The sequence below is a fragment of the Rhamphochromis longiceps genome, linkage group LG10 (assembly GCF_057381845.1).
Source record: "Rhamphochromis longiceps isolate RC_006_pf linkage group LG10, R_longiceps_female_GT1.1, whole genome shotgun sequence".
Taxonomy (NCBI): Eukaryota; Metazoa; Chordata; class Actinopteri; order Cichliformes; family Cichlidae; genus Rhamphochromis; species Rhamphochromis longiceps.
Window position 1 is genome coordinate 26,077,194 of NC_140566.1, and position 25,583 is coordinate 26,102,776.

General features: G+C 41.5%; 1 protein-coding gene across 3 annotated transcripts in view; it reads left to right on the top strand.

The window, feature by feature from the left end:
* Positions 1–25,583, top strand: part of jade2 (jade family PHD finger 2) — a 226,894-nt gene that overhangs the window by 70,732 nt on the left and 130,579 nt on the right. For all 3 annotated transcript variants that reach the window (XM_085421111.1, XM_085421112.1, XM_085421113.1), the window contains exon 4: positions 1,895–2,052. In XM_085421111.1, coding sequence (XP_085277237.1) covers positions 1,895–2,052 — 158 coding nt within the window. The remainder of the gene's footprint in view (positions 1–1,894; positions 2,053–25,583) is intronic.

Consider the following 25,583-nt stretch of genomic DNA (forward strand, 5'->3'; position numbering starts at 1 on the left):
GTCCTTGACTATATGACTGATAATATCGCTGCTTCAGGTCCCTGGTAAAGCAGACGGAGAATTTATGTGTGTGCGTTCGCATTATGTGCAAGAATGATCGTGTCTGCTTGAATGCATCCACTCCCTCGTGTCCTCAAATGCCGCATCACACTCAGGCACACCTAGTTTGTTTTTGTAAAATCCTCCCAAGAATTGTACTTTTAATGATTTCATATTGGTTAATATCAATAATTTACCACCACTTGAGTTTATCAGTGTTCCACTTGCTTCTTCCTCCTTACCTTTTACTTCTTCTTTCATCTGTCGGTGTGTTTCAAAATGTTTTATTCCCCTTGCTTGCAACCATTCCTTACATCTCAGTCTGTCCCATTCAAGATGTGAGAAAGAGGCTGAATGAAAAGATGAGAGAAACCAGGAGACGCTTAAAATACACGAAACCCGCTGAGTGAGAGATGCTAGGATGCACGGTTGTAGTGAAATGACACGTCCCTTCCCTCTCTGTGTCATCTGAAGTAACATCAGTTGATGGTGTCACATATGGTTCACCTTCAAGTTTGTATTTGCACTAAAACGTAATGCACTGCAATTATTTTTAATTGCAGAGGGAAGAAGCACCGACTGTGTGGTGCGCTGCTGGAATACTGGAGCAGCAAATCCCGTCCCTGTCATCCAGTAAAACTTTAAAAGGACTCCAGAGTCTATGACCGAGTACCCAAGAGAGCCAAAGACATTAAGTGCAACAAAATCTGGGATTTATACTTTACTAGACAAATGCATCTCAGTGCCGTTGCACATCTGTTCTCAGTGTTGTGTTGCCTGATCAAATGTTACACCAGTGTTTAGTGTCAGGCAGCCGTCAGCAAAAGAAATGCAAAAGATGCATAATTTTGAGGCCGCAAGAGATTTATGGTAAATCTGAGCTGGGAAGTCAAACACAAGCCTGACATTTTGTTGTTGTAAGTAACGGCTTTATCATGAGCAGTCTGAGCCTACAGGCTGTGAGGATCATTGAGGATCACTTAGGCCCTGAGACGGGGCTTGACTGACTGGAGGCTACTGAGGGAAAATAGATTGCATAACATAGCATCAGTCATTGTGAAAACGGTCTGCCTTTGGAACCGCACCAGGCTTCCATGTTTTTGGGGTTTTTTTTGTGTCACAGGTTATCTCTGGCCACGAGCATTGTTTTCCTGTGCATTAGTTGCAGTTTTGGAGTTACATGCTGGCTTTCTGTTTAAGTAAAACCCAAGAGCTGTTGAAGATATTATTCGTAGGACCAGCTTTCAGATGAACTGGGTAGTTTAAAAATGTGTTGTTATTGTGGGGTTTTCTGTGGGCCTAATGGTTGCACATGCTGTGACCAAACTGGTCTACAGTTTCATTCCCAGCTGGGGCTTTTGCTCTGTGTTCTAACCTTTTTTCTACCCTGACTTTGTCTCTCTCAACACTGTGCTAAAAATGATATATTCAAGAATTGTGCAAGAGAGTCAATAGTAAGTGTTAAATACAGTCTACTTTGAGGTGCTGTATAATATTTAGATTTGTAAACTCATATCAATATAAAGATTTATAAGATTTGTTTTTGCTGAAAGACACAGGCAGAAATTAGAAGATTGAAGAAAATAACAAAGCAGGGCGAGACTGTGTTAAAATCACAAACCATGCATAATATGGGTCACTGGTTCAGAAAGATATCTGACTCTGGATGCTTCCCAGTTTTTCTTATTGATGTTCTGTTGTGTACATGTAAACATGTGCCATTTTGCAGTAACTCACAATATTAAAGAATGATTCTGGATCCAAAAATCCCTTTTCAATTGGGCCAAGTCCCACCTTGGTAAAACCTAGCCAATCACACGACCTTCTTGCATTTTTTTTCTCTTCTTCTGTAAAGGTATTTCGTACTGACTTCATCACTGCCATGAAGCTGCCGGATTCAGCCCAGCTCGGCCCAGACGACTTCTACGTGCTTTCAGACCCTTGGAGACAAGAGTGGGAGAAGGGAGTGCAGGTCCCAGCCAACCTAGAGGCCATACCGGAGCCTGTGGTCAGGTAGGAAATACACAGAGAACACACCGATAAACACCCAAACCCATGCAGTAGTTTGGTATTTAGTACCAAAGGTATTTTTTCTTTTGTTCTCCATTTCATTAAAGCCTGAAAGGCAGATTTAATCTGCATTGCTCTTGTAAGCACTAACAGCTGCCAATGGGGACATGAAGTTGCTGCCTTTAAAGAGATCTTGGAAAAGTTTTGCATTTGAACTTTTGTTTGGCATGACTAATTGTTTTTCTTTTTTCTTTTTGGAATATTGTTAGATTGTAGATTTTGTTGCAAAGTTCATACAACTGTGAAAATTAAATTTGCTAAGGTAATTTTGATAAGCTCTTGTAAATGTGGCTAAACGAGCAGACGAGATGCCTGAAGTTCCAAAGAGCTTTTGCTGGAATGATTAAAAATAACAAACAAAGGGCAATTTTTTTTTTTTTTTTTTTTTTGGGGGGGGCAATTAAAGTGTAATAACAGGTGTGGGAAGCCTTTACATAATTACATTTCCTGCAATTACACTAATTAGCAATACATTTGAAATGGAAAATATGCACACTCACTCCTGCACATGGAAATCTACAAAGGTATAAAGTGAGACGCTTTAGCTTTCTGTGCTTCAGTTCATTCATCCGTAAAAACAAACACACACACACACACACACACACACACACACACACACACACACACACACACACACACACACACACACACACACACACACACACAACATCAAGCTGGTAGGCAGATGTGTACAGGCATGCACTTTGACCCACTTACATTCACTCCCATACTGTAAATTAGTCGCCTTTTTCTCTTTCTCCCTCTGTGTGTCTCTCTTATGGCGGTAGTCTCTCCAACTCTCTAGTACTACTGCAGCTGCTTCACGTGCCCGTGTGGTTTGTTTGGTGTTCTAGGAACTAATAAAAATGCTCAGACTGCCTGGTAATGCCTGTTGCACAGACATGCCATACTGTGAGACCACACACGCACTGGCAAGCACACACAAGTGTTCAGTCTTTTTGAGAGACGGAGAAATAAACGAGTTAACCTTCTGCATCCATGAATGCTTCCCCCCCAATTTACATGGCTCAAGAACCCCAGTCGCAGAAAATTATTAAACAAAAATATAGAGGCAGTGGGGTTTTTTTTGTTTTTGTTTTTTTACAGGAACATGGAGTAGGTGAAGAGGTGACACACATGTTGGTTAGAGGAAAGCAAAAAATTCCCACCATGGTAGATGTTTCTCATCTTTTTTTGTTTTTTTCCACTCTTGACTCAAGTTAAAAATATTTGTCCACTATTTAAAGCCTGTTGGAGGCATTTTGTTTGTTCTAAATTGTTTTTAATTATACAAGGGCTAAACTGGAAGAAAAATCACCATCTTGCCCCAAGTTTATCAGCGAGAGGTCCTAGGTCTGAATCACGGACAAGCCCCCAATTAATGAAATGGAATATCTATGGGGGACTAATGCAGTACATGAAAAACTCCTGTCTACTTTAAATCCCAAGTAGCCACAAGAAAAACTTGAGTAAATCAACAGGTGTTGTATTTATTAAGTAATAGTTTCAGAGGAATGGTTTAGGTTGAGCCTTTTGGAGACCAAAGATAGAGAGGCAAGGCTGAGATAATTTAGACATAGTGAAAATATTGGCCAAAGGATGTTGAAAATGGAGCTGCTAAGCAGAACGAAAAGAGGAGGATGTCAGAGAAGATTCATGAATGAATGTAGTGAAGAGGGACATGCCGAGGGTTGGTGTGACAGAACAGGATGCTGGGATGGGGTGAGATGGAAGCGTATGATCTGCTATTACGACCCATAAAGGGACCAGCCAAAAGACGAAGACATAGTAGTTTCACAAATTCAGGAGTACAAATCAATGTCAGAATGAGCCAAGGCCAAAATAACAAACAAGGAAAAACTGTCTACACTCCAAACTGAGATAACTTACTCATAAGAAACAAACCAGAAAGCAACAGCAGTGGCTCACTACCTATCATAAACAAGAGAAAACTATTCAAAAACGTGGCAGCTCAGCCTTATCCACTCCTTTAAATGCAAATCTTAAAATAGAAGTTGGAAATAGACCCAAGTGTTTCTGGGGGGAAGTTGGAAAAGTGAATAATCCTCTACCCAGATGCCATCTTGGCTCCTTATGTGTATGATAATCATGTTGGTGCCAGTCGCCTTTGAGCTGTACATGGGCCATACCATATCGAGGTACCTACACATTCAAATTAGCTTATTCTTTTTCACACTATTGAGATGTTCTCCCATGTACTTTAAATGGATTACTTGTAAGTCTATGAAGGTGCATCAGCATGTTAGAGGACTTATTTGCACACTAATCATTATGTTATGAGTAAATTGATTTATTTTAAATTAAATAACCTCAATAATTACTTGCTGTACCGATTGTTTAGCTATTTGAGGCAATAACCTTTTTCCCTAGCTGTTTAAGGACTAGACTGGAAAGAAATCACTGCGATGCTCGAAGTTCAGAAGTGGCTGCAGGTCAGGAGGCAGCAGGGATGTTCACAAGGCTGGGGGTTGATTACAAGCTCAATCTCTTACCTGTATCACAGTGTTGTTTGGCAACACTCTGAACACCCATTATATTATTTTGCACATTCATGGTCGCCATGAATAGAATTGAAGTAATTATTTTTCATTAACCATTCAGCCACTCCCTTATAAATAAAACAGAAATTTTTAGGATCATGACAGCAGAAAAGGGAGTTGGAATGGTCTAATGCCATGTCTAATAGCGATATCTCTCAGTACGCAGTTTTGATAACAAACAGTTTGTCTTTCAGTTTTACTTTCTTTTCAATTTGAAATCAGACAAAAGAATGAATGAGTCTGACTGCAGGCAGAAGACAAATGTTATAAATAATAGAACAGGAAACGGGAAAAAATCTGGTCATCTATGAGGTTTGACAGGATTGCTGTGCCACCCTTACTGTTTGCATTGCTTACCAGGTTAATATCATTTGTGACATATACACACACGCTCATGCTTATAAGCAATATGGCGCTAACAGATTGAACAGGGCCTGGAGGCAGAGAGATAGATGAGCATATTGGGAGAGAAAGAGAAACGCATAAAAGAGATAGTTGAGGATAGATGGATGCATGCGGGCATATCTATTATCTTGTATGTGATAGGACGAAGAAGGGATTTACTGTGACGCTGAAATGGAGTGATGATGGATGAATGGTGGGATAGTGTTAAAGAAGAGTAAGTGTGAGTGAGCTGATGGTCTCTGTCAGAGCCCCCGACGTTCATCCTTTTTTTTCCCCTCTCGTGTGTCACTTTGACGCCCCTCGTTTTTTCCTCTTCCTCTTTCCTATCCTTTCCTCTCCACACTTCGTTCTGCGATATGCTTGGTCTGAAACTGATCCCTGTGATTTCCTAGGTTTTACCCATATACGAGCCCCTGCGGTCAGGCAGAATCGGTGGTAGGAGAGCTTATTTTCACAGAGTAAGTGATGATGATGCTGAGACATTTTTTAGGTAAAAGGTCACAAGTAAATGCAATTACCAGACTGTAAGGATACCTCTTTAAGCTGTCAGTTTATGCAGCTTATCAACATAAATCACTGCTATTAGAACATTTTTAGTTAGAAATGACTTGTAAGATTGTGGGAAAATAGTTGTTTTTTTTTGTCTGCTATTTGCTTTAGTGCTTTTATGGGCAGCTGTTGCTTTGTTCGTTGTCGCTTGAAAGGTCACCAGTAAACAATGAGCTTCTTCTGTCTTTTAAATTCATTACAAACAAGTTAATAGCAGAGGTTGTCGCCCACGTAGAACAAGACATATGGCCAATAAGGCTGTTATGGCTTGTCAGCTGAAGAAAGATTAAACATAAATTCCATAGTAGGTTTTTTTTTTCATTCTCATTTGATAAATTTGATAACAAGTATACATTGTATAGCACACAAATATTTTTAAGGAACTCATTCATCAAAAAAAGTACTTACAGCAATAACTACTGCAGGGTTACCATTAAAAATTAAGAGTGATGCTTGGGTGTTTCTATGTCAAATTGTAAACAACACAAATTCAGTTAGAGGAGCACTCTTAAGTCTGTGTTGTTAAATATAAACAGCAGCCTTTTAGTTTAGCTTAGCAGATCACTAGCACTTGGAAGGAAAACTGGCTAACAGATAGTAGGAAGATATTCCTATAAGCACCAGTGTTTAAGAAAAATTAGAATTTCACTGTATGAGCAGATATAGCCCACAGACAACTATTTCCCAGAGGGCTGGGATATAAGCAGACCTTATAAATATAACCTGTAAGGTTCTGAAGGGAAAACAACCCTAAAAGGGATTTTTAAGGCTGACATGGAAATTAAAAATCAGATACAGATTTGGATACTGCTCCCGCACTAAAACGCAGTTCACCTTTTGTGGCCTCGCTGTTTCACTGATTTTTTTGGTGCAATTTTGCATGATTTTTTTTTTCCACAGCTCGTTGTTTTCTGGATCCTCATTGGCTGTAGACCATTGTCAATCCATCTCGTGCCGTGTCTCCAGTACAGTACAGAATGCGTTTAGCTTGCAAAATTTATACAAATCTTCGATCGCTAGCAGTGTGACTCTAAAGTGCCGTACTGTATGTTTGTACGTTTTCTCCCCAACAAACACAACAATACCGTAAATTCCGTATTGTTTTTTTAAATGCTTTTAAAATCCTAAAATCCTACCCTTGTATACTTTTAAAATTTGAAATAACCTGGTGCCCAGTTACTTAACAGACCTTCTCGACGTGTATTGCCCCAAGACAGCGCTCAGATCCTCTAATCAACTGCTCTTAGTGCAACAAAGGCAAATCAAGTTGGCTACTTCGCAGATTTCACCTATCACGGGTTATTTTTAGAACGTAACTACCGCGATAAACGAGGGACCACTGTATATTGGTCGATCTTTTCGTCACTTTCAGACAAATAAACAGATTTCACTAACATTTGCTATTTGTAAGCATTAATGAGCCCTTACAAAAAATAAAGTCTGTGGCTTAAAAAAATTCTTTGTTATTGTCAGAAATCTTAGATTGCTCATTTATGGTTTGCCCAACTCTGCTCAAATTAACTATGCAGCAACAACACTCATAACGTGGTTAAAAGGCATTTCTCTTATGTCTTCATTCTTACATTTTTATTGATTTGTTATTATAAATGCAGACACAAGTATATCGGTAGATATTTATATTCATATATAAGATGAGTGAATAATATTTTTAGTCAAAGGATCTTGCAAAGAAAAGCGTCTGGACTTCTTTAAGTTGCTTGAAGACGTTTCACCTCTCATCCGAGAAGCTTCTTTAGTTCTAAGGTCAAATGGTGGAGAGTCCCAGATATAAACCTAGTGGGAGTGACCCCCCACAGAGGGACAAAAGGACCCCCTGATGATCCTCTAATCGCCTGAGCCAAGGTGGGAAACTGGGTGTGGGACCCAATCAGCCAGAGTTTCGGGTGTGTTCATTGTGAAACCTGGCCCCACCTTATCATGCGAATTCCTGAGGTCAGATGGCCCAGGATGTGAGTGGGCGTTAAGGCGTCTGGGAAGGGATCTCAAAACTGGATTATAGATGGCAGAGAGTTGGTGTCGTAAAGGGCCATCTGACCTCAGGAATTTGCATGATAAGGTGGGGCCAGGTTTCACAATGAACACACCCGAAACTCTGGCTGATTGGGACCCACACCCAGTTTCCCACCTTGGCTCAGGCGATTAGAGGATCATCAAGGGGTCCTTTTGTCCCTCTGTGGGGGGTCACTCCCACTAGGTTTATATCTGGGACTCTCCACCATTTGACCTTAGAACTGAAGAAGCTTCTCGGATGAGAGGTGAAACGTCTTCAAGCAACTTAAAGAAGTCCAGACGCTTTTCTTTGCAAGCTCCTTTGACTACGATGACCTGGATGACTGAGAACCTTCACAGACAATAATATTTTTAGTTTGTAACTTTTGGTTGTGTTTAGTTATATGTAGCCCTATATGTAGGAGTGGGTGTGTTGTGTATTTGTGTTGCATTTTAAAGTGTGACTCTATAAGTGGCCACCAGAGGAAATGCATTTTTCAGCCTCAGGTGTGAGCTGCAGGTATGTGATGACACTATTAATAAATTACCCCAAATATCTTTTTAAATTAAGTATTTTATGTTGGTGCATATCAACATATATACTAACTAAACCAATATATTGAATTGGTAAATGTTTTATCTGGTGACTTCTTTATTCTCATTTTCTCATGTTAAAGTGGTTTGGTTAACTCCATAATCAGAATAAATCAGAGGTAGAAATTACCTTGTTTCTTGCTTTTCCTTGCATCTCGACATCCCTCCCTCCCACAGCCTTCCAACCTTCCTCTCTACCTTTCGACCTAGTCGAGCCGAAGGCGCAGACACATTTTTCTTTTTTCTGTTTTTTATGAATAATGACATCATCTCCAAAAATTGTTGGAGAGGAAAAGAGCTGCAGGCCCCGTCTGGCTTTGACAACACTCCTCTTCTACATTTCCCTCTCTCCTTGGACCATATTTGGCTGCTGTGGCATGATTTTCAGTAAAACAGCTGTGGCATTTGGTGAAGAGGTCATTATGGTTTGATGCTCTTTTTCTGCACCTATCTTTACCAAAACACAGCAGGAAGATAAATAGATAGCAATTCTCAAGCCCTCCTTGCTTCTCTGTGTCTGTCCTTCACCGCTGCCTTCTTCTATCTCTTCTTTTTTTCTCCTCATTTTTCTCTTTTCGCCGTCTCGTCTCCTTTCTGTTCATTTTTATTTTATTTTATCACACACTCCCCCTCCCTTTCTCTTCTCTCCCTCTTTCCTCTCTCCTCCTCCATGGTTTTGTCGGGACTGAGTGGAAGTAATTAGCCGTTGCGTAATACTGGCTATGTGCAGATAGTGAACCAAGCTTTGCCAATGTCTGGACAGTCTTGGGTCCCCAGTGGCAATGCTAAACCAGAGAGGGAAATAATTACACATGCACATGAGAAGATCTTTTCCTTTTCACAAAATTTAAGAATTGGGATAGTGGTTATGTTATTTATTACTTCATTTTTCCCCCTTGGACCGGTGGCCAGGGTGGTGAATGTGAACCCGTTGTTTGCGGTTTGGCGAAACATGTTGGCTTTTGGTGCGCCGTGTAAAGCTGCGGTCACTGAGAGCATCGCATGGAGAGAATCCTTACCAGAGTGGTTTACATGCTGCAAGACTACAGCAAAGATTGATTATGCAGATTTGTGTGGGGGTTTTTTTTAAGTTGCTTTTGTTGGAGGGAATCGCTCCTCACTTGGCACATCGACGTGCTACAGATTTAATTTATTGACGCGATTGCTTAACTTCAAGAGTCCATGGAAGTCCTGAGATAAATGTGTAGCTTTAACTGTCAAAACATAATGAGATACATCATGTGGAGTGCATTGGTGGAATATCAGTAGGTCAGGTTTCGGGCAGCTTTGATCATATGCAAAACTTGGCTCTAATATGTAAAACCTGCAACAAGCTTGCAGCCTTATTCAAAGGGGATGGAGGGTTTGAACCCAGAAAGGCTGTAAAAGCTGTTGTCAGATAAAGCAGGAAGGCAGTGGTGAGAATAGATACCAACGATATCTGTGAAATTCCTGCTCAGACAGACAAGCTTGTTTTTTTTAATTGGCTTAAAGTTTCCTCATTCAGAGCAATCCTGAAATATTTTCCACAGAATGAAAAAACCTTCAAAACTACTCACCTGTTGATGCTTTACATTCCAGAGATTCTTGAAGATGCTACCTGCATCTGAAGATCTGCTTATTTTTTTTGTGCTGCAACCATTCTTGCATAGAAAACATAGTAAGGCTGTGTTACACAACAGAAAAACAGCTGCAGACTGAAACCGAGTCCACTTAGACTATTAGCCTGCGTGTGTTATGACAGTCTGACAGCTGCCAAACACCCAACGCATTATTACTTTACATAGATGTCAGTTCGTTAGTGCAGCAGAGGAAACATTTGGTAATTTGTTCCAGAGTATTTTTGTACTCTCTGGATGGCCAAGCACTATGGACTTGGCAGGTTGGGACTGGATAAAAGTATAATTGCCGTGGACCTCCACCAGTACCACTGATTGAGTTGGAATGGGACATTAGAGAGGGGAAGCTCATATGTCAAGCTTTGCATTCAGGTATGGGTAGGGAAGGAAATGCCAACTAACATCATTTGAATAGATGCAATCAAATGGAACATCATGCAGCATAAACATGGGTTGTTACTGATTAAAACAGGCTGTTTCTGTTTCTACATAAAGAAAAAAGTCAGTCTGTTTGACTCACGCAAACACACCCTTCCAGCGGGCAAGTCAGACAGTGGGTCAGGAGGCTAATCGGCTACTAATAACTCAGTGACTGTCTCACACACACACACACACACTCACACACAGATAATGGATTGAAGGCAGCCTGAGGGCAGTGAGATGGATGGAGAGATGGTGAGAAGGACAAATTGCAGGATGGTGGAGATGGAGGACAGTCTAAATGTCATGTATCTCAAAGCTTCAGCTATATTTAAAGCATAAAAAGTATACGTTGACATTTGCAGATATTGCTGATTTTCTTACTCCACCAACGCTCTTGTCATACAAGGAGTTGATAAAGGTTAATAAATTTGGCTTTTTAAATAACATTTCTTTTGTTTCCACTTTTCATTTAAAACATAGGACCCAGCAAGTCTCTTAAGTTAGTATAAGAGATTGCAGATTCATCGGCTACCCGACCTGACCACCTTTTTTGAAGATTCTGCTTCTTCTTTGGAGACATTTTCCAGTTCGGTATCCTTTCCCGTCTTGGAATAAATGTGACATTTGTTGTTCCTCTTCTGTGTAACTAATGAAGAGACATTGCCAGTGAAAGGTCGGAACAGAAGCACTCATTCAAGAACATTAATAACAGGCGTAAAAAAAAAAAACTATGGAGGAATGGAGAAAAGCGGTGGGTAGATGGCTGTGAAGTCCCTTGTGGTTTTAAACTGCCAGGCCCAGCTGCAGCTCACTATGAAAAGGTTCACGTTCCTGAGTGTTGATTGTATGTGCACACGTTTCATCCAAGTATGTGTTTGTATGTGTAACAGGTGTTCACAATAACATCTGGAGCCTTGGCTCTCTGAAAAGGCTCTTTATCAGATGATAAGATGAGTAAGAGCAGCATCACCAGCACCGTCATTCACTGGGTCATCGGGTGCATGTGAAACTAATATGTTCCACACACAGCGCTGATGTTTGTTAGTAGTCTGTTGTACTCTGATACTCTCGATGCCTCTTTAACTTGGTTAGATGGATGAATGCACATCTAATGGGCTGATGTATATGTACGTGTAACATGGTGCTTGTCGTTCTGGGAAAAGCTGCCTACATAAATGACCTTCAGAATTAATATGTGACAGAACAGGTGGATAATCGAGGCACTTTACACTGTATAAATGTGTAATTTGTAATTTACTGCCTACTATGTCTTCATGCAGTGTCATTAAGATTAAAAACACTTAGCTAAAAACATTTGCAGTCTGCCCCTTCAAGACAGTTAGGAGAAATTATACATTTTACTCAACAATACTTGAATACATTTCCTTCCTGGTGTGTGTTTCTAGTGCTGTTCATTGTGCATGCATCTGTCCGTTTGGCAGCCGAGACGAAAGAGTAACAGGTTGGACCAACTTGTGATGTGTAGTACACAATATCATCAAAACGTGGAGATCCTTTCAAACAAGCCATACTTGTTCAGTCTTTTTCTAATTGTGCTGTCCTGAACTTGAACATTTAACCTGCTCTTTGAGGCGTGTAGAGTCTGAGATGTAGTTCTTGGGTTTTATGTAGATTCTCGGACGGTCCAACCTTGGCGTAAATTTGCTGAGACATCCACTCCTGCACATCTGAATGCTCCAAACTGCCAAATCTTCTGCTTTAATTCCTATGGAAGCAGTGAGGATGTACTTAGTGTTTAGCTGTATATGACAGACATATGTAATTCCACAAAGAATATAAAGTTGTGCTATATATCAAAGAGGAAAAATCTGTAAATATGGGGATATTTTATATGTGACTTTCTAAGTACAAACTAGATCATTTCCTGATGTAAATGGCATGCAGGAATGAAGAGATAAACATCCAGTGACTTTGATGGATCACTTATTGACCCATTGATGGACTGTTAGGGTTATACCAAAAACCACAGTATCTCATCACTACATTGCTATGAGGGGTTAAGTAGCATATCTCTCGACCGCAGGCTGATCTGGTTGCTTTTGGCTCGGTGAGTGAGCGAATATGAGAACTGTATTTCTTTAAGTATAGGCTGAGGAGCCAAACAGGGCCATTGCTGTCTGTATCTGGTAGGTCCTCATGACAAAGCTAATAGCATGTTACAGTGAGAAATAGCTTTTGATGTCTTTCCTCGGGAAGGGGTTTAATAAACTTCCCACTGAGGCTGGAGGGGAACCATAATGGCAAATAAAGAAACATAATAATACATGCTCATTTCTGAATGAGTTCACCGAGTCACTGGGTACATCTTTTACCACAATGGAGACTATTCTCAATAAACCATGCCTGGTTGTTTGAGTCATTGGCTGCCTGAGTGATTGGCCAGGTTGCTGGCTGACAGGTTTATTGACTGACTGATTGGCTGGTAGATTTCACTCTGCTTGCCACTTGCCTGATTGGTGTCTCCCTGGCTTTTTTGGTTGAAAAAAAAAATGGAAGTATGATCACCGTGTTGTTTTTTGCAAAAAACCCCAACACTGCCTACTCACTACTTGACTGGGTCAGTGGTGCTGTTGCTCACCACATTTCAGGCTCTTTTCCTGAATGGCTGACCAGCCCTGTGACTGCTTGCCTGGGTGGTTTGTTTGTCAGATGCCTGGGAGAACAGCCACTTCCTTGACTGATTGAATGGACGAGTAAAGGGTCAATGAGTGGTTGCATGAAAATAAGAACAAAACCCTCTGCTCTCGCATTACCACAGCGTGCGGCTGGGTCTCTGGGTGCTTTATTAATCACATATAAGACAAGCAGCCTTGTTTGCTCACTGATTGCGGTGACTGAAATCTGGCAGTCTGGATGAATTTTCTTTTTGTACTTCTGGCCAGTATACAAGCAAGCAGCACAATGGCGGTCTGAGTGTCCCATCTTTGACCACTAATTTTAGTACTGTATTGACTGACTGGCTGGCCGACCTCTGTGGAATGACAGAGCTGAAAAGCGGACTAAATGACTGGTTGCCTGAACGGCTGGCAGGCTGACTCTCACACTGACTGATCATCGGCCAGAGCTGAGTTAGCGGGTGAGTCACTCTCCAGTTAAACCCATTCACCTCAAGCGGCTTGTGGGCAAAAACTGGCTTAAGTCTGGGGACTGAAAATTTAAACATTTCACTTCTAAACAACAGGTTTAACTTGCTAAGGTGTGTGCATGTGTGTGTGTGTTTTGGAATTGGTAAAGCAGATTGCCAAACTCTAAATATGCTGGCAGATGCCTCTACATTTCCTACCCAGAGATTCAGTTGGCAGTTTTTGATTTATTTAACCTTTTTTTTTAACCAGGCTACTGTTATTAAGTGCCATTGACAAAAAACTAATTTGAAGGCTCGACTGAAAAACGCAATGACTAGCCGGATAAAGTGTGAAGTAGAATCAGTCTGAGTTGATAAATGAATGCAGCTTTTCTTAAATTACAACGGGGTAAAAGCATTTCTGTGTGTGTGTGTGTGTGTGTGTGTGTGTGTGTGTGTGTGTGTGTGTGTTTGCTCTTGTGTGTATGAAAGCAATTTCCCTGTTCACAACACAGCATGTGTGGCATGTGTGGCTGGTGGTGTTTACTCCAGGTTACCCTTAGGCTGAGTGTGGGTAGATTTTGTGTGTAGATTTTTGTGTGTGCATCATTGTTGTTCCCCACATGGGTGTCATGTGAGTAAACCCAAGAGCCATGAGTGGGAGTCTGGACTGTGTGTGTTTAGGCGCCCGCATTTGTGGATGCACAGGATGTGTGTGTGTGTTTGTGTGTATCTGTTTGTGATACATCTGAGCTGTCCCTTGGGTAATTTTTTCAGTAAACACTGCTACATCTTGCATCCCTTGCTGTGCTACACCAAGTGTCTCTTACACACACACACACACACACACACACACACACACACACACACACACACACACACACACACACACACACACACACACAGATGCAGACACACATGCAAAAGGCGCTACTGCATGTATTTCCTAAGTTACTTATTATTAAATAATAACTTTTTATAAGGAGCTCTGCTAGTGTTTTATCTACCAAGTACTTTCTGGCAAATGAATAAAGGAGCAGTATATTCACATTCAGCTGGCTTTTTAGTGAGGCTCTTATCCTGTGGTCGTTTGAACAGCTCAGTGTAGTGGACTGTGAGCCATTTACCTTTAGTGTGACGAGGATTCATCTCCACTTGCTGAAGTTAGGCTATACGGCCGTGGGATTAGACTGCATGGAGAGGCAATAAACTATTGGCGATTGAGACATCCGATGGGGCTAGCCGGTTAGCAGCTGAACTTTCAAAATAAAAGTGAGGGGGCTGTCGACTGGCAAATCAATCCCGGATGATGTTGGCAGCTAAAAAATAGTTTTTCTGAATATACTTTTGCACCTGTAAATATAGCCTTTTAAGTCTATATGCTGGAAACACCTTTCTTTCTTTGAAGGAAGGACTTCAACTCTGTTGAGATCCAGCAGTTCTTCTCTGCTATGGAAGATCAAAGCCCTTTGCCTTCTGCACTGTGGGTTCAACAACATCTGGACCACGCTGTCTTCCTTTTACCAATCTACCATCTGCCAGCTTCACTTGACTGTGTGTGTGTGTTGTGTCTGTATGTTTGTCTATATTAAAAAAAAAGATGGAAAGAGAGCGAGACACATGAGACGATAGATGGATAATTAAGCTTGCCTTCCATCTTTCTTTTACTGATCCATTATGTGTGTGTGTGTGTGTGTGTGTGTGTGTGTGTGTGTGCGTGTGTGTGTGTGTGTGTGTGCACGCTCACTTTGACTAATACTGTCACAGTAAATGTCCTTTCCTTTCTATTTGTGCGCAGTCTTCCTTTCCTCTCAGGCTGTTGCTCAAACATGTTTCAGATCAGTTTTGCAAATGCAGGTTTATTGTATTTCTTTTGTCTCTCTCTTTAACTCCTCTCTTTCTGTTTGTGTCCCCCGCCAGTATCCTCAGCCTGTTGTCAAGGTGAAGCCATTGACTTTAATGGTCACATTAGGGAACCCGGTCCACCCACTCTGGCCACTAAAACCTAACCGCCTCCAGGAGAGTAAACATTGTTTACTGCTTTTTTTTCTCCCAGTGGAGTCCTCAAGCCCAAGCCTCAAATAAAATAATATCCATTGATTTGGATGGATGCCTGGACGGACGGATAAAAGAAAGGGAAGATAAACCAAATGGAGAGCAATAGATGTAGACATTTTCATCCTCTGTTTTGAGCAGTAGCACAAAATTATTTCCAATAATATGACTTCATGTTTTTATCTGAAAAACAAAGACTCTGGGTGAGTGAGGAAAGTCGATCAGCACGGCATAAAAGCAGCTTTGGAGGCGTTTATCTCGTAAAATGGTGCTCGCATGCTTTTGCGGTGTTTTCTTGTGGCAGCATTACTTAATGAACAGCCGGTCTTTTGGTATTGCACGAGTCACTGAGGGAGGATCACTGACTCCAGTAACAGAATGTCATACAGTTGTGCTTCTTCATAAAACCACTCCATGCATCTGCATGCAGGTTTTATTGTATAATAGACCATCATATTCTCTTACAAGTCACAAACATCAACCTATTCATTGTTTAGTAGATCTCCTCCCATGGGCTAAGTCCTACCTCTTCAATGGTTTTACCTGGTGGAGCGACGGTGATGAAACACAGACTTTTCTGGAAAGCTTAGAGAATTCAGAGCACCCCTTGCATGCATAGGTAATACTTTAGAGTTTAGAGTTTTTGATTTCCTTTTGTCAAACTTGAGTGCAAATGTTTGTAGCTGCCCTGAAGCATAAAAAAACCCCATGACACATTACACCAGTAATGAACTGACTGCCTTTCCTCCCCTTTTGCCTCATTTATCAGCACGCATTGTAGAGGATGACCTTCTCAATAGCCTCTCACTGGGTATTTTCTCCTGCACCAAGGGTAAGCCACAAAAAAGAGCTGAAGTAAAAGGGAGTGAGCATTGGTGAGGGTTGTCTGCCAAATAGAAGAATGGGGACAAAAGAAAGGCAAAATGAAGGGACAGAGGCAGGGATTCAGGGTGGAGCGAATCATCCAGAGAATGAGGGATAGAGAAACTGTGGGGAGGAAGGATGTTGATGGTGGAGGAACTGAGGGAATAAGTAAACAAACAGGTAGATGAGGTGGTTGAGTGGAGCGGTACAACAACTAGATCTGCTGGGAATGACAAAAAGCAGGAAAGAGAGAGATGGACACACAGCAGAGCTTTGCTTATGCTTTAGCAAATAACAGCAAAACCCTCGTCCTTCTCCTCTCTCCTTTCCCTTGTGTTGCCTGTTCGCCTGTTTCTCTGTATGTGGGTTTAATCGAAGCTTTGTGGCATGTGGGAATGTATCTCAGAGGAGCAGACTTGACGCTTTATGCCCTGCTAATGCAAAGAAGAAATTGAAACAAAGCTCATAAGAAAGGCAGCAGACACAGATAGTTTTTAAGGCTTCCTAGTAATCTGAGAAGGGAGTTAGTTGAAAATTCCTAATTTTCTGTACAATGAGGTAGTGACACCTCATCCCTGTTGCTGTTTTATTAGGTTTGCTTAGACTGATCAATACTAAAATTGGAAAATACTAAAACGTGATAACAACACTTTCCTAGACTCAACGCATTGACTATAAGTATGGACGTAGCGAAGGTGGTTTGTAAAGCCTTGATTTTATGATTTTAGCTGTTTTTGTCTTCGTGATCTATTGTCAGATATTTGTTGTAACGTATTCCAGAAAGCAGAAACACCACCAGCATAGTCTACAGCTCCAGCATAGTGATCCTCAACAGACATTTGTGAGTCAAAGCAGGCTTTCCTTTAATAATGCCTAACTTACTACCTTAAAGCAGTTGAAATAGATCTGTTATTCAAAAACAGTGACCCCAGGACAGTTTTTCATGAAGGGTCAATTTATCCTAAGGTCTGGATGTGTGATGGCCATGCAATCACAATGTCCCAGAGATTTGTCACTGACCACATGGTCCCTAGTAACTCAGAAAAAATGTGACTGGTTGGTGAGCAACCTCATTACAATTCCTTTGGTTGGTCTGTAAACACAGGGGAGCAGTAGTGAAACTGTGAAAAATGCACAACCCAGAAACTTAAAGTTCTTTTGAAACATGTTGATTACAGACTTTTACTTTGAAGGCGAACGCTCTCTGGTTCTGGTTTGTGTCACACTTTTTCAAGTTTTCCTACTGCTCGGCTAGTAATTGGGGAGTATTTGCTAACAAAATTGACATCTTAAGCTAAAATTCATGTAGCCAGTCTGTGGGCTATTCCCACGGACTGTTTGCCGGCTGCAGAAAAGAGAATTATAACATACAAAGAGTTGAAGTGAAACTGTGTTAAAACAATGAAAAATGTCCACTGCAGTCATCACTACCTGTACTTTTCCCAATGCTCCACTGTCGCTTCTGTCTTTGTTGTGGTTCAGTTGACGACCAATTGGTATTTAATGACAGACACCGTCATCCACTTGCAGCATCATGCGGTTGGGATTTTGAAGAACTGCACGGGTGCAAGTTTGCAGTGGATCATTGCAGTGGATTACATCGCCTGTATGGAGAGCTTGCAGCTCTCAGAGTGCAGGCTTACTTATAGTGTTTACTTATGCAAAGAGACAGAATCGTGGGATCATTAATTACACATTACAGGCGACCACGGCAAACTGCTCGCAACCAAATGATTCACGAGGGCTGCCAGCAACCTCCAGAAACCACTCGCTACACATTTCCCCCCCCAGTGGTTGTATCATGGCCAATATGACGGACAACTCTCGAGGAGAACAAAGATCTATAAAAACTGAAAGTGTTATATGCACATGGAAACATGTTTATTTTTGCTGTGACATAGGATTGTAACTAAATGCGAAACTGTCACAATTCGATGAAGGATTTGGCTTCACCTGTGGCTTGTTTTTACTGTTTTTGTTTTTTCCAAGAAGAAGATGGTGTTTGTTTTTGTGTGACTCTGCTGTGCATGTTTTTAGCAGGCACTGTTGTCTGAGGGGCTGGTGCTGGTGGTGGAGGGCTGTTTTTGAAGTGTTGGTGGGCTTACTGGAAGTGTGTCAGACAGGGGAAGAATGCAGGAAGAGGGTGGGAGTCTGCGTGCACGTGTGTGAGATGCATGGAGACGGCGCTAAGTGTAGGCTCGCACCGTTAAAGTGAAGTATGTGTATTTGGACATGTCTAAATGTGTGCATGTGTGGATGCATCCTCAAGGCTGCATTGCTTTGACCTATTATTCCACCCCCTTGTCTCAATTTCAAAGCCCACAGGGGTTCCCCGCAGTGTCTCTGGTAATAAAGCTGGGCTAAATTTATGTGTTTGATGCCTAGACACTGTGTGTTCAGTGTATAAAAATTAACACAACTATAAATTTTTGCACCCCCTGAGCGAATAGAAAAACAAATGCCATAAAGTGTGTCTTAGGTTTCCATTTTTTAATGGACATAAAAAAACAAACAAACAAAAAACAGTTAAATTAAGAATCATATTTACCGTCCCTTCAGAGTAAATTAGTTTCCCAAGCACAGGAAGAAAAGTAAGCCATACAATAACAAACACACCACAAAAACTGATATCATCCTTGGTATGTAAACATCCTGGGCCTCCCTTGGGCCTGTTTAAATAGAGAATAAAGGAATAAATATTGAGTGACGTGTTAATATTCATACTTTTAAAAGCTAGTGTGCTACAGCGTTCTGTCGAAGCCCCTGGTGGTTCAGATTCATCGAGATTGCGACATCAGAGGACGAGAATCACAACAGTTACGGCATGAAAAGAATCAAAGCTTCTGCGGATTATTAGCAGATTGTTCTGCATCTTTCCTCAGTGTGGTCAGGTTGACATGTTTTTTCCCTTGGGTGATCTGACTTTTTCTCAGAATCCAAGCCAATTACTGGACTGTTCTGCAGAGCAATTCATAATAACAAATTCCTTTCCCATAAGCTGTTGCATACTCTCTACAAACCCTCACTGAATTGAAGTTACCTACCAAATGCTTGGTAGGTAACTGGAAAAACCTTTTTTCTCCTGTAAAATAAGCCAATGACTACAGTGTTTCTGGCTGGTAGTTCTTCATAGGATGCCAGTTACTGACTTCAAGCTAGTTACGTCGGACTCTATCAAGGTTGTTATCTTGTGAATTTTACAAGGACCCAAATACAGGTGTTCAATTGTTTGTGTTCACATGCACACAGTGAACACAAACAATTGCAACCCACCAGATTTTAATCATTAATCAGTTGTTTGTTAATGCAGTGTGAAAGGCCCATATATAGGAAATGTGATATAGGAGCATTTCCAGTCTAGGATTTAAAGCTAGGTTTTTGAGAAGGACCTAGTTTGAGTTGAAATGGACTATTTTACATCAAACCCATGTCAGCTTGATTACATCAAAATGCTTCTTGTAAGCACCCATCCTCACAGCTGCTAGATGCTGCTTTAATACAATACTCGAAATTGTAATAACACCTTGCACAAATTACTTTTGACTTCTGGGAAAGAAATCTGATCTAAATTTATTCAAATAACTGAAAAAGTCTGAGACATGGCCACTGGGTGAGGCTCATACTTAATAACATTATTATACCGTCATTCAATATTTCAGAATGATATACTGGATCTGCACTGGTTCATATCTTAATAATTTCATGGCATCAGATTATCCTAATAGTGCACTTACAGGCTTGTGGTTTGCAGAGTTTCTGAAAAGTAGAAAAGGCAATAGAGCCTTCATTTGTCAGGCTCTGTGTCTACCATGAAGACCAAGCTTCAAACTTTGCATTTTGATAAAAGCTTATAGTTTTGGTGGAATCACATGATCCCGAACCACCCATTAGTCTCTTCCTGTCACTAGGGAGTTCTTCCTTCCCACTATTGCCAAGCGCTTCCTCAGGATGGTCGAATTGTTGGGGTTTTCTCTCTCATAGTGTAGTGTTTTTTTTAAATTCACAGTGTAATAAAGGCAGCCGTACATCTTGGCAGACACCCTGTTTACTTATGGTAGAGCAATTTCTCAAAATAATTATGCCAATAAATTACGGATGTTAAAATTGCTACATTTAGTGCTTAGACCCTACCAGATTGCAAGGAAGTGCTGCATTTGCTTGAGAAATGTTGATTTAGCAAAAGGAAGAAAAGAAATGGAGGGGGAAAAAACCCCTGCGTTGGCAAAAACACAAATTGCCGGCAGTGTTGCTGGAGGCTCTGCAGTGAAGCAGCTCTCAGTGGCGGGTTGCTGAAGGAGCAGAGGCAGAAAGCTGGCCTATTAACTTTTGTCTCAGAGTGACACAGAAGAGCACACATGGAGAGAGGTGGGATTAAGTGCTCTCACTTTCAGTCTGTTTTAATCATCCCTCCCTCCTTCTCTTTTCATTTCACACTCTCTCCGTGTTTCTTTCAACGTTCCTGCTCCTCGACCCATCTGCTTTCGCCAGCTCTTTGGGTTTTATCTCTCCTAGGGTTATTGGCTAAGTGGCGACGCTGGTTCAAGTTGGGTTCAGTGAGCTCAAGTCAGCTTGTGAGAGTGACTTTAGCAGTGACCTTGTCACCGTCACGCTGTGACAATGTTTGCGCCCCGCTGTTTTGAAGCGCTACGGCCGCGTCTTGAGCCAGACCTATCTGTATCCAATGTGCTTGATGCTGCCAAGTGTGTCACTCGGGCCACTGAAGTTTCAGCAGTGTCTGTCACCAGTTGTCTGCCTGACTTCAATGATTTTGTGTTTGCTGTTTAGCTTTGCTGCCTACTGTCTTTTGCCCTCTTTCTCTGTCACGATGGCTTTTTTTTCCCCCAGACAGTATTCCCATGCTTTGTTTCGCAAACAAAAGCACAAACACTGCTTTGTTTGTCAGGAGAGGGTAAGACGGACCAAGAGAGATTTCTCCTCAGCCAAACACACATGATATTTGAACTAGCCAAATGTATCTGGACACACGGGCTCTGCACACATGCAATAATTGGACATTTCATTCCAAAAATCACAGGAATTAGCGTGCTGCTGTAACAGCCTTCGCACTCCTGGGAAAGCTTTCCTCGTGGTTTTGGAAACTGGCTGGAGAGATTTGCTTCCATTCAGCCACAAGAACATTAATGAGGTTGCCCACTGATGTTGGGCGATAAGTGGCTGGCTCACAGTCAGCCCTTCGATTCATCCCACAAGTTTTCTGTGAGATTGAGGTCAGGGCTCTGTGCAGGCCAGACCATACTGCGTGAACCATTTTCTTTGTGGACCTTGCTTTGTCCGTGGGGGCATTGTCCTGCTGAAACAGGAACAGGACATTCCCTAAAATGTGGCCACAAAGTTGGAAGCACGCTATTGTCTAAAATGTCATCGTGCGGCACACAGCAAAGACACAGACCAAAAGCACACAATTGCGTATGAACATCTGTGTCCATATACATACAAGCTGCACGAGTTTCTTTGGGAAATGTGCATGTTCACATTCTTTAACTCACTTTGCACCGAAGTGAGTGTTTGTAGGCTGTGTTTGGATCGTTGTGCACAGTGACCACTTCTGTCTGTGCTAGGTTTTTCATTTGCTGAATAGTAATGTGCGTGTTAGAATTTCAGAGCTCATGACTCTTTCACCCTGATGCTTGTTAAGAGTGATGACAACGAACTGATTCTGGACAGTTTATCGGAGCTAATTGGTTGTATACTCCTTCCCAGAAACGCTCCTCCTTGCTATCTCTCTCACTCACACTCGCACACGCGGACACACTTTCGCTTCATGCTTGACAACATGACAGCAAAACCACATTTCTCTCTCCCTCCCTCAGCCACCAACTGGTTTGTGTTAATATTCATGACCTGTATATGTTTCACAGAACTGAAAACACTTGACTGTCTGCTCCCATCATTTTCTCTTGCTGTGTGTTTGCTTGTGTGTGTGTGGTGTTTAAAGTGCCAAGGGAAGGACGGTTCTTCATTTTGTATTTATAGTCCCCCCCCCACATCTCTCACACACACACACACACACACACACACACACACACACACACACACACACACACACACACACACACACACACACACACACACACACACACACACACACACTTTTCCTTATCTGCTTGTCTGTATTCAGGGCAGCACACTGGGCTTTGATAGGGAGAAGGAGTGAGTTAGGACAGTCTTCTGGCGCTTCTTCTGAAATAGAAGATAGCGCTATTATAAATCAGAGATTAAATTCGATTAGATTTGATTAGATTAAATCATCCCTGTGGGGAAATCAGGTCATCGCTTGCGCAGATAGCAGCCTGCAGCAGAAATAAAAACAACCACAGAAAAACATGCAAATGAAATGAGTGAAAAATGGAAAATTGTAGCCATAAGATGACCCACAGCCAGCGTTTCCTACACTTAAACTGAACCCTGGCCCAGCCTCCCAAGTATATTAATGGCTACTGAAGTATTTTACTGTCTTCTAAAAATCTGCTTGACATTGCAGTCCGTGATTAATTAACTAGTTGACAGTGTTTCCACACCCTTCCCCTCTTTTATTGTTCGAAGACACTAATCGCCAGTGTTGCATGCTTTCTGAAGAAAAAAATACACAGAAGATATTTTCAGACATTTTGGAAAAATTCTTGTTGTATTTTGTTTTCTTGAAACTTTTAAATCCATTTTCCCTCCACCACTCAAAATTTAAAATCATTTTCTCAATTTTATGTTGTTTTCTCAGAAGTTTCAGTTACTGCGTTGTAAAGTTTAAGACACCTAGCCCAAAACCGTGACTTATGGATGGCAAAAAATGTTTACCGTTAACCATCTCCCAAGTAAAGTTAGTCTGTGATTGGTTCTAGTGACTGGGCATCATGTGTGGTGTACTGTCGTGTGTGTAATGTCAAGGTTTTACTCTTCGGCTCACCTGTGCTCATAGTAAGTGGTGAGAATGCACTCTCTACTAACCACTCTATGGCTGTTTTTATTTCTGCTGCAGGCTACTCTCTGCACAAGCAATGAGCCAATTTCCACACAGGGATGACTTTTTGGAAAACAACCCAACAACTTTTAAATAAATGTGAAATCTCAGCACTGTTTTCTTTAACCTGTTATGGTGATTCAGTCAGATGACACTGTGGTTTTAAAACTAAGATTTTACCTTTGCAGAGAAGAATACCTGAAATATTCTAATGACCGAAGTAGCTGACTATCACTACTACAGCTATAAATGAGAGTCACTGAATTTCATTACAAGACTGGGTTCTGATGGTTCAACATTAGAGTCAAAGTTCTTAAAGAGCTGTGATGTCTTACTTTTTTCCTGTTGGTCAGCTCTTTTTTTTTTTCTTAAGGTTTTTGCTTTTATTTGCTGGTCACATTAGAAGGCCAATAACATGAGGAGAGAGCACAGCATTACACTTGGAACATTGTGGCCAAATGGCATGTATCTTAACTACTAAGCCACCAGTACTGACAGTCACTGTTGCCAGGAGTGATAAAAATTGCCCCCAGCAGATTTTATCAGACGTAGCCGACTAATGTTAGTGCCTCAAGTAATTTGATGGCCAAAAATCTTTTTGAGGGGTGTTGTTTGGTTAATGTGCTTGCAGATACCCAGACACTGGCTTGTGTAAGTACCTCTTTCATATACTGCACTGATGAGTTGACAGTGTTAGGCTACGTTCACACTGCAGGTCTTAATGCTCAATTCCGATTTTTTGATCAAATCCAATTTTTTTGTCTGCTTGTTCACACTACAAATAAAATGCGACAGCGAACGCGCTCTAGTGTGAACGCTCAAAGCGGCCCGCATGCGCAAAAGAAGACGTCACACACAACGCGCTCTGTTTAGACCCAGAGCAAACAATATTGTTTGACTGATGGCCGCTAATATAAAGACTTCGGACTTTACGTTTCCCAATTTTTGCTTTAAGTTATTTTGTTATTTACATAATAATGTAGATAACCTAATAATTATCTTTATTGCTGTTTTAGTGGAGCGGTGCTTCAAAGGATAGTTGCAGATTTTTGTCAGAATCTGCAGATTATGCAGTACAAATAAAATGGTCACGTTTCTCCAACGTTGTCTTTCCAACAGTTTCCCTGACATCTACACTGGATGGCCAGGAAGCGTTCGCGATGTCTTCTCGGGCGCTTCTCCGGAGCTGATAATTGGCGTCTGTCTTGTGTCAGTGACGTAAAAGACGGATTTAATGCGACGTGACCGTTCAAACTGCAGTCGCTTTCTAAAACATCGGATATGTATCGGATTCAGTACCACATACGAAAGTGACCCAGATCGGGTTTGAAAATATCGGATTTGTGCCGTTCACACTGTCATACCATGATCGGATATGGGTCGCATTGTCACGGTCCGGGTCAGCGGCCGTGTGAAGAGTGGAAGGAGGACTCAAACGCAGCACTATTTCAGACGTGAAGGGTGATTTATTGACAATACCAAACATAAAGTGGAGATGGCAAAACTGAACTAAGGACGAACTAAACTGGGAGAAACTACACAAAGGAGTGGCAAACCTGAACATGAAGGGAGAACAGCAGGGAGAGCACGCAGAGGATTTCACAGGGTATGAACACAGACGACGCGACGAGGAGCAGAGGAAAACACACACTATAAGTACACAGAGAGACACTGGGAAATCACACACAGGTGGGAGACACAGCTGGACCTGGTTAACCTGACGAGACAGGGGAACACTGACACCAGGGACCAATAGAGGGAGCACAAGCTCAGAACCCAGTATCTAAAATCCCAAAACACAAACCATCCCAAAACAGCCCATGAATAATAAAGAGAATAATAACAATAAAGAACACTGAGTCATGGTCGCAGGACCATGACACGCATAGGGTCAAGAAAATCGGATTTGATGCGCTTTCGCCTGCAGTGTGAACGTAGCCTTAGTAATAGTGTAGGTTGTGTAGGAATCACACTTTCAGCGATTGCATGTAAAGACCTGAGAGATATATGTGGCTGTGGTTTCAGTGGAAGAATGGCTCTGAAGAAGCCAGATTTGGTCACAAGAGAAGTCCAAAAGTGAGTGTTTAAACCTAAAACACGGTGGAGGCTCTGTCTTTGTTTGGGGCTGCATTTCAGACAGTGGATGTTAGGATTCTTGTCAAAATTGAAGGAATCGTGAACTCAGGACAGTACCATCAGATTTTGATCCACCATTGAATGCTATCTGGAAATTATCTGATTGGCAATGGCTTCATCTTTCAGCGTGACAATGATCCCTAATCTCACTGCCTGTGCAATAAAATCATACCTGGACAGAACACACAGAAGACGCT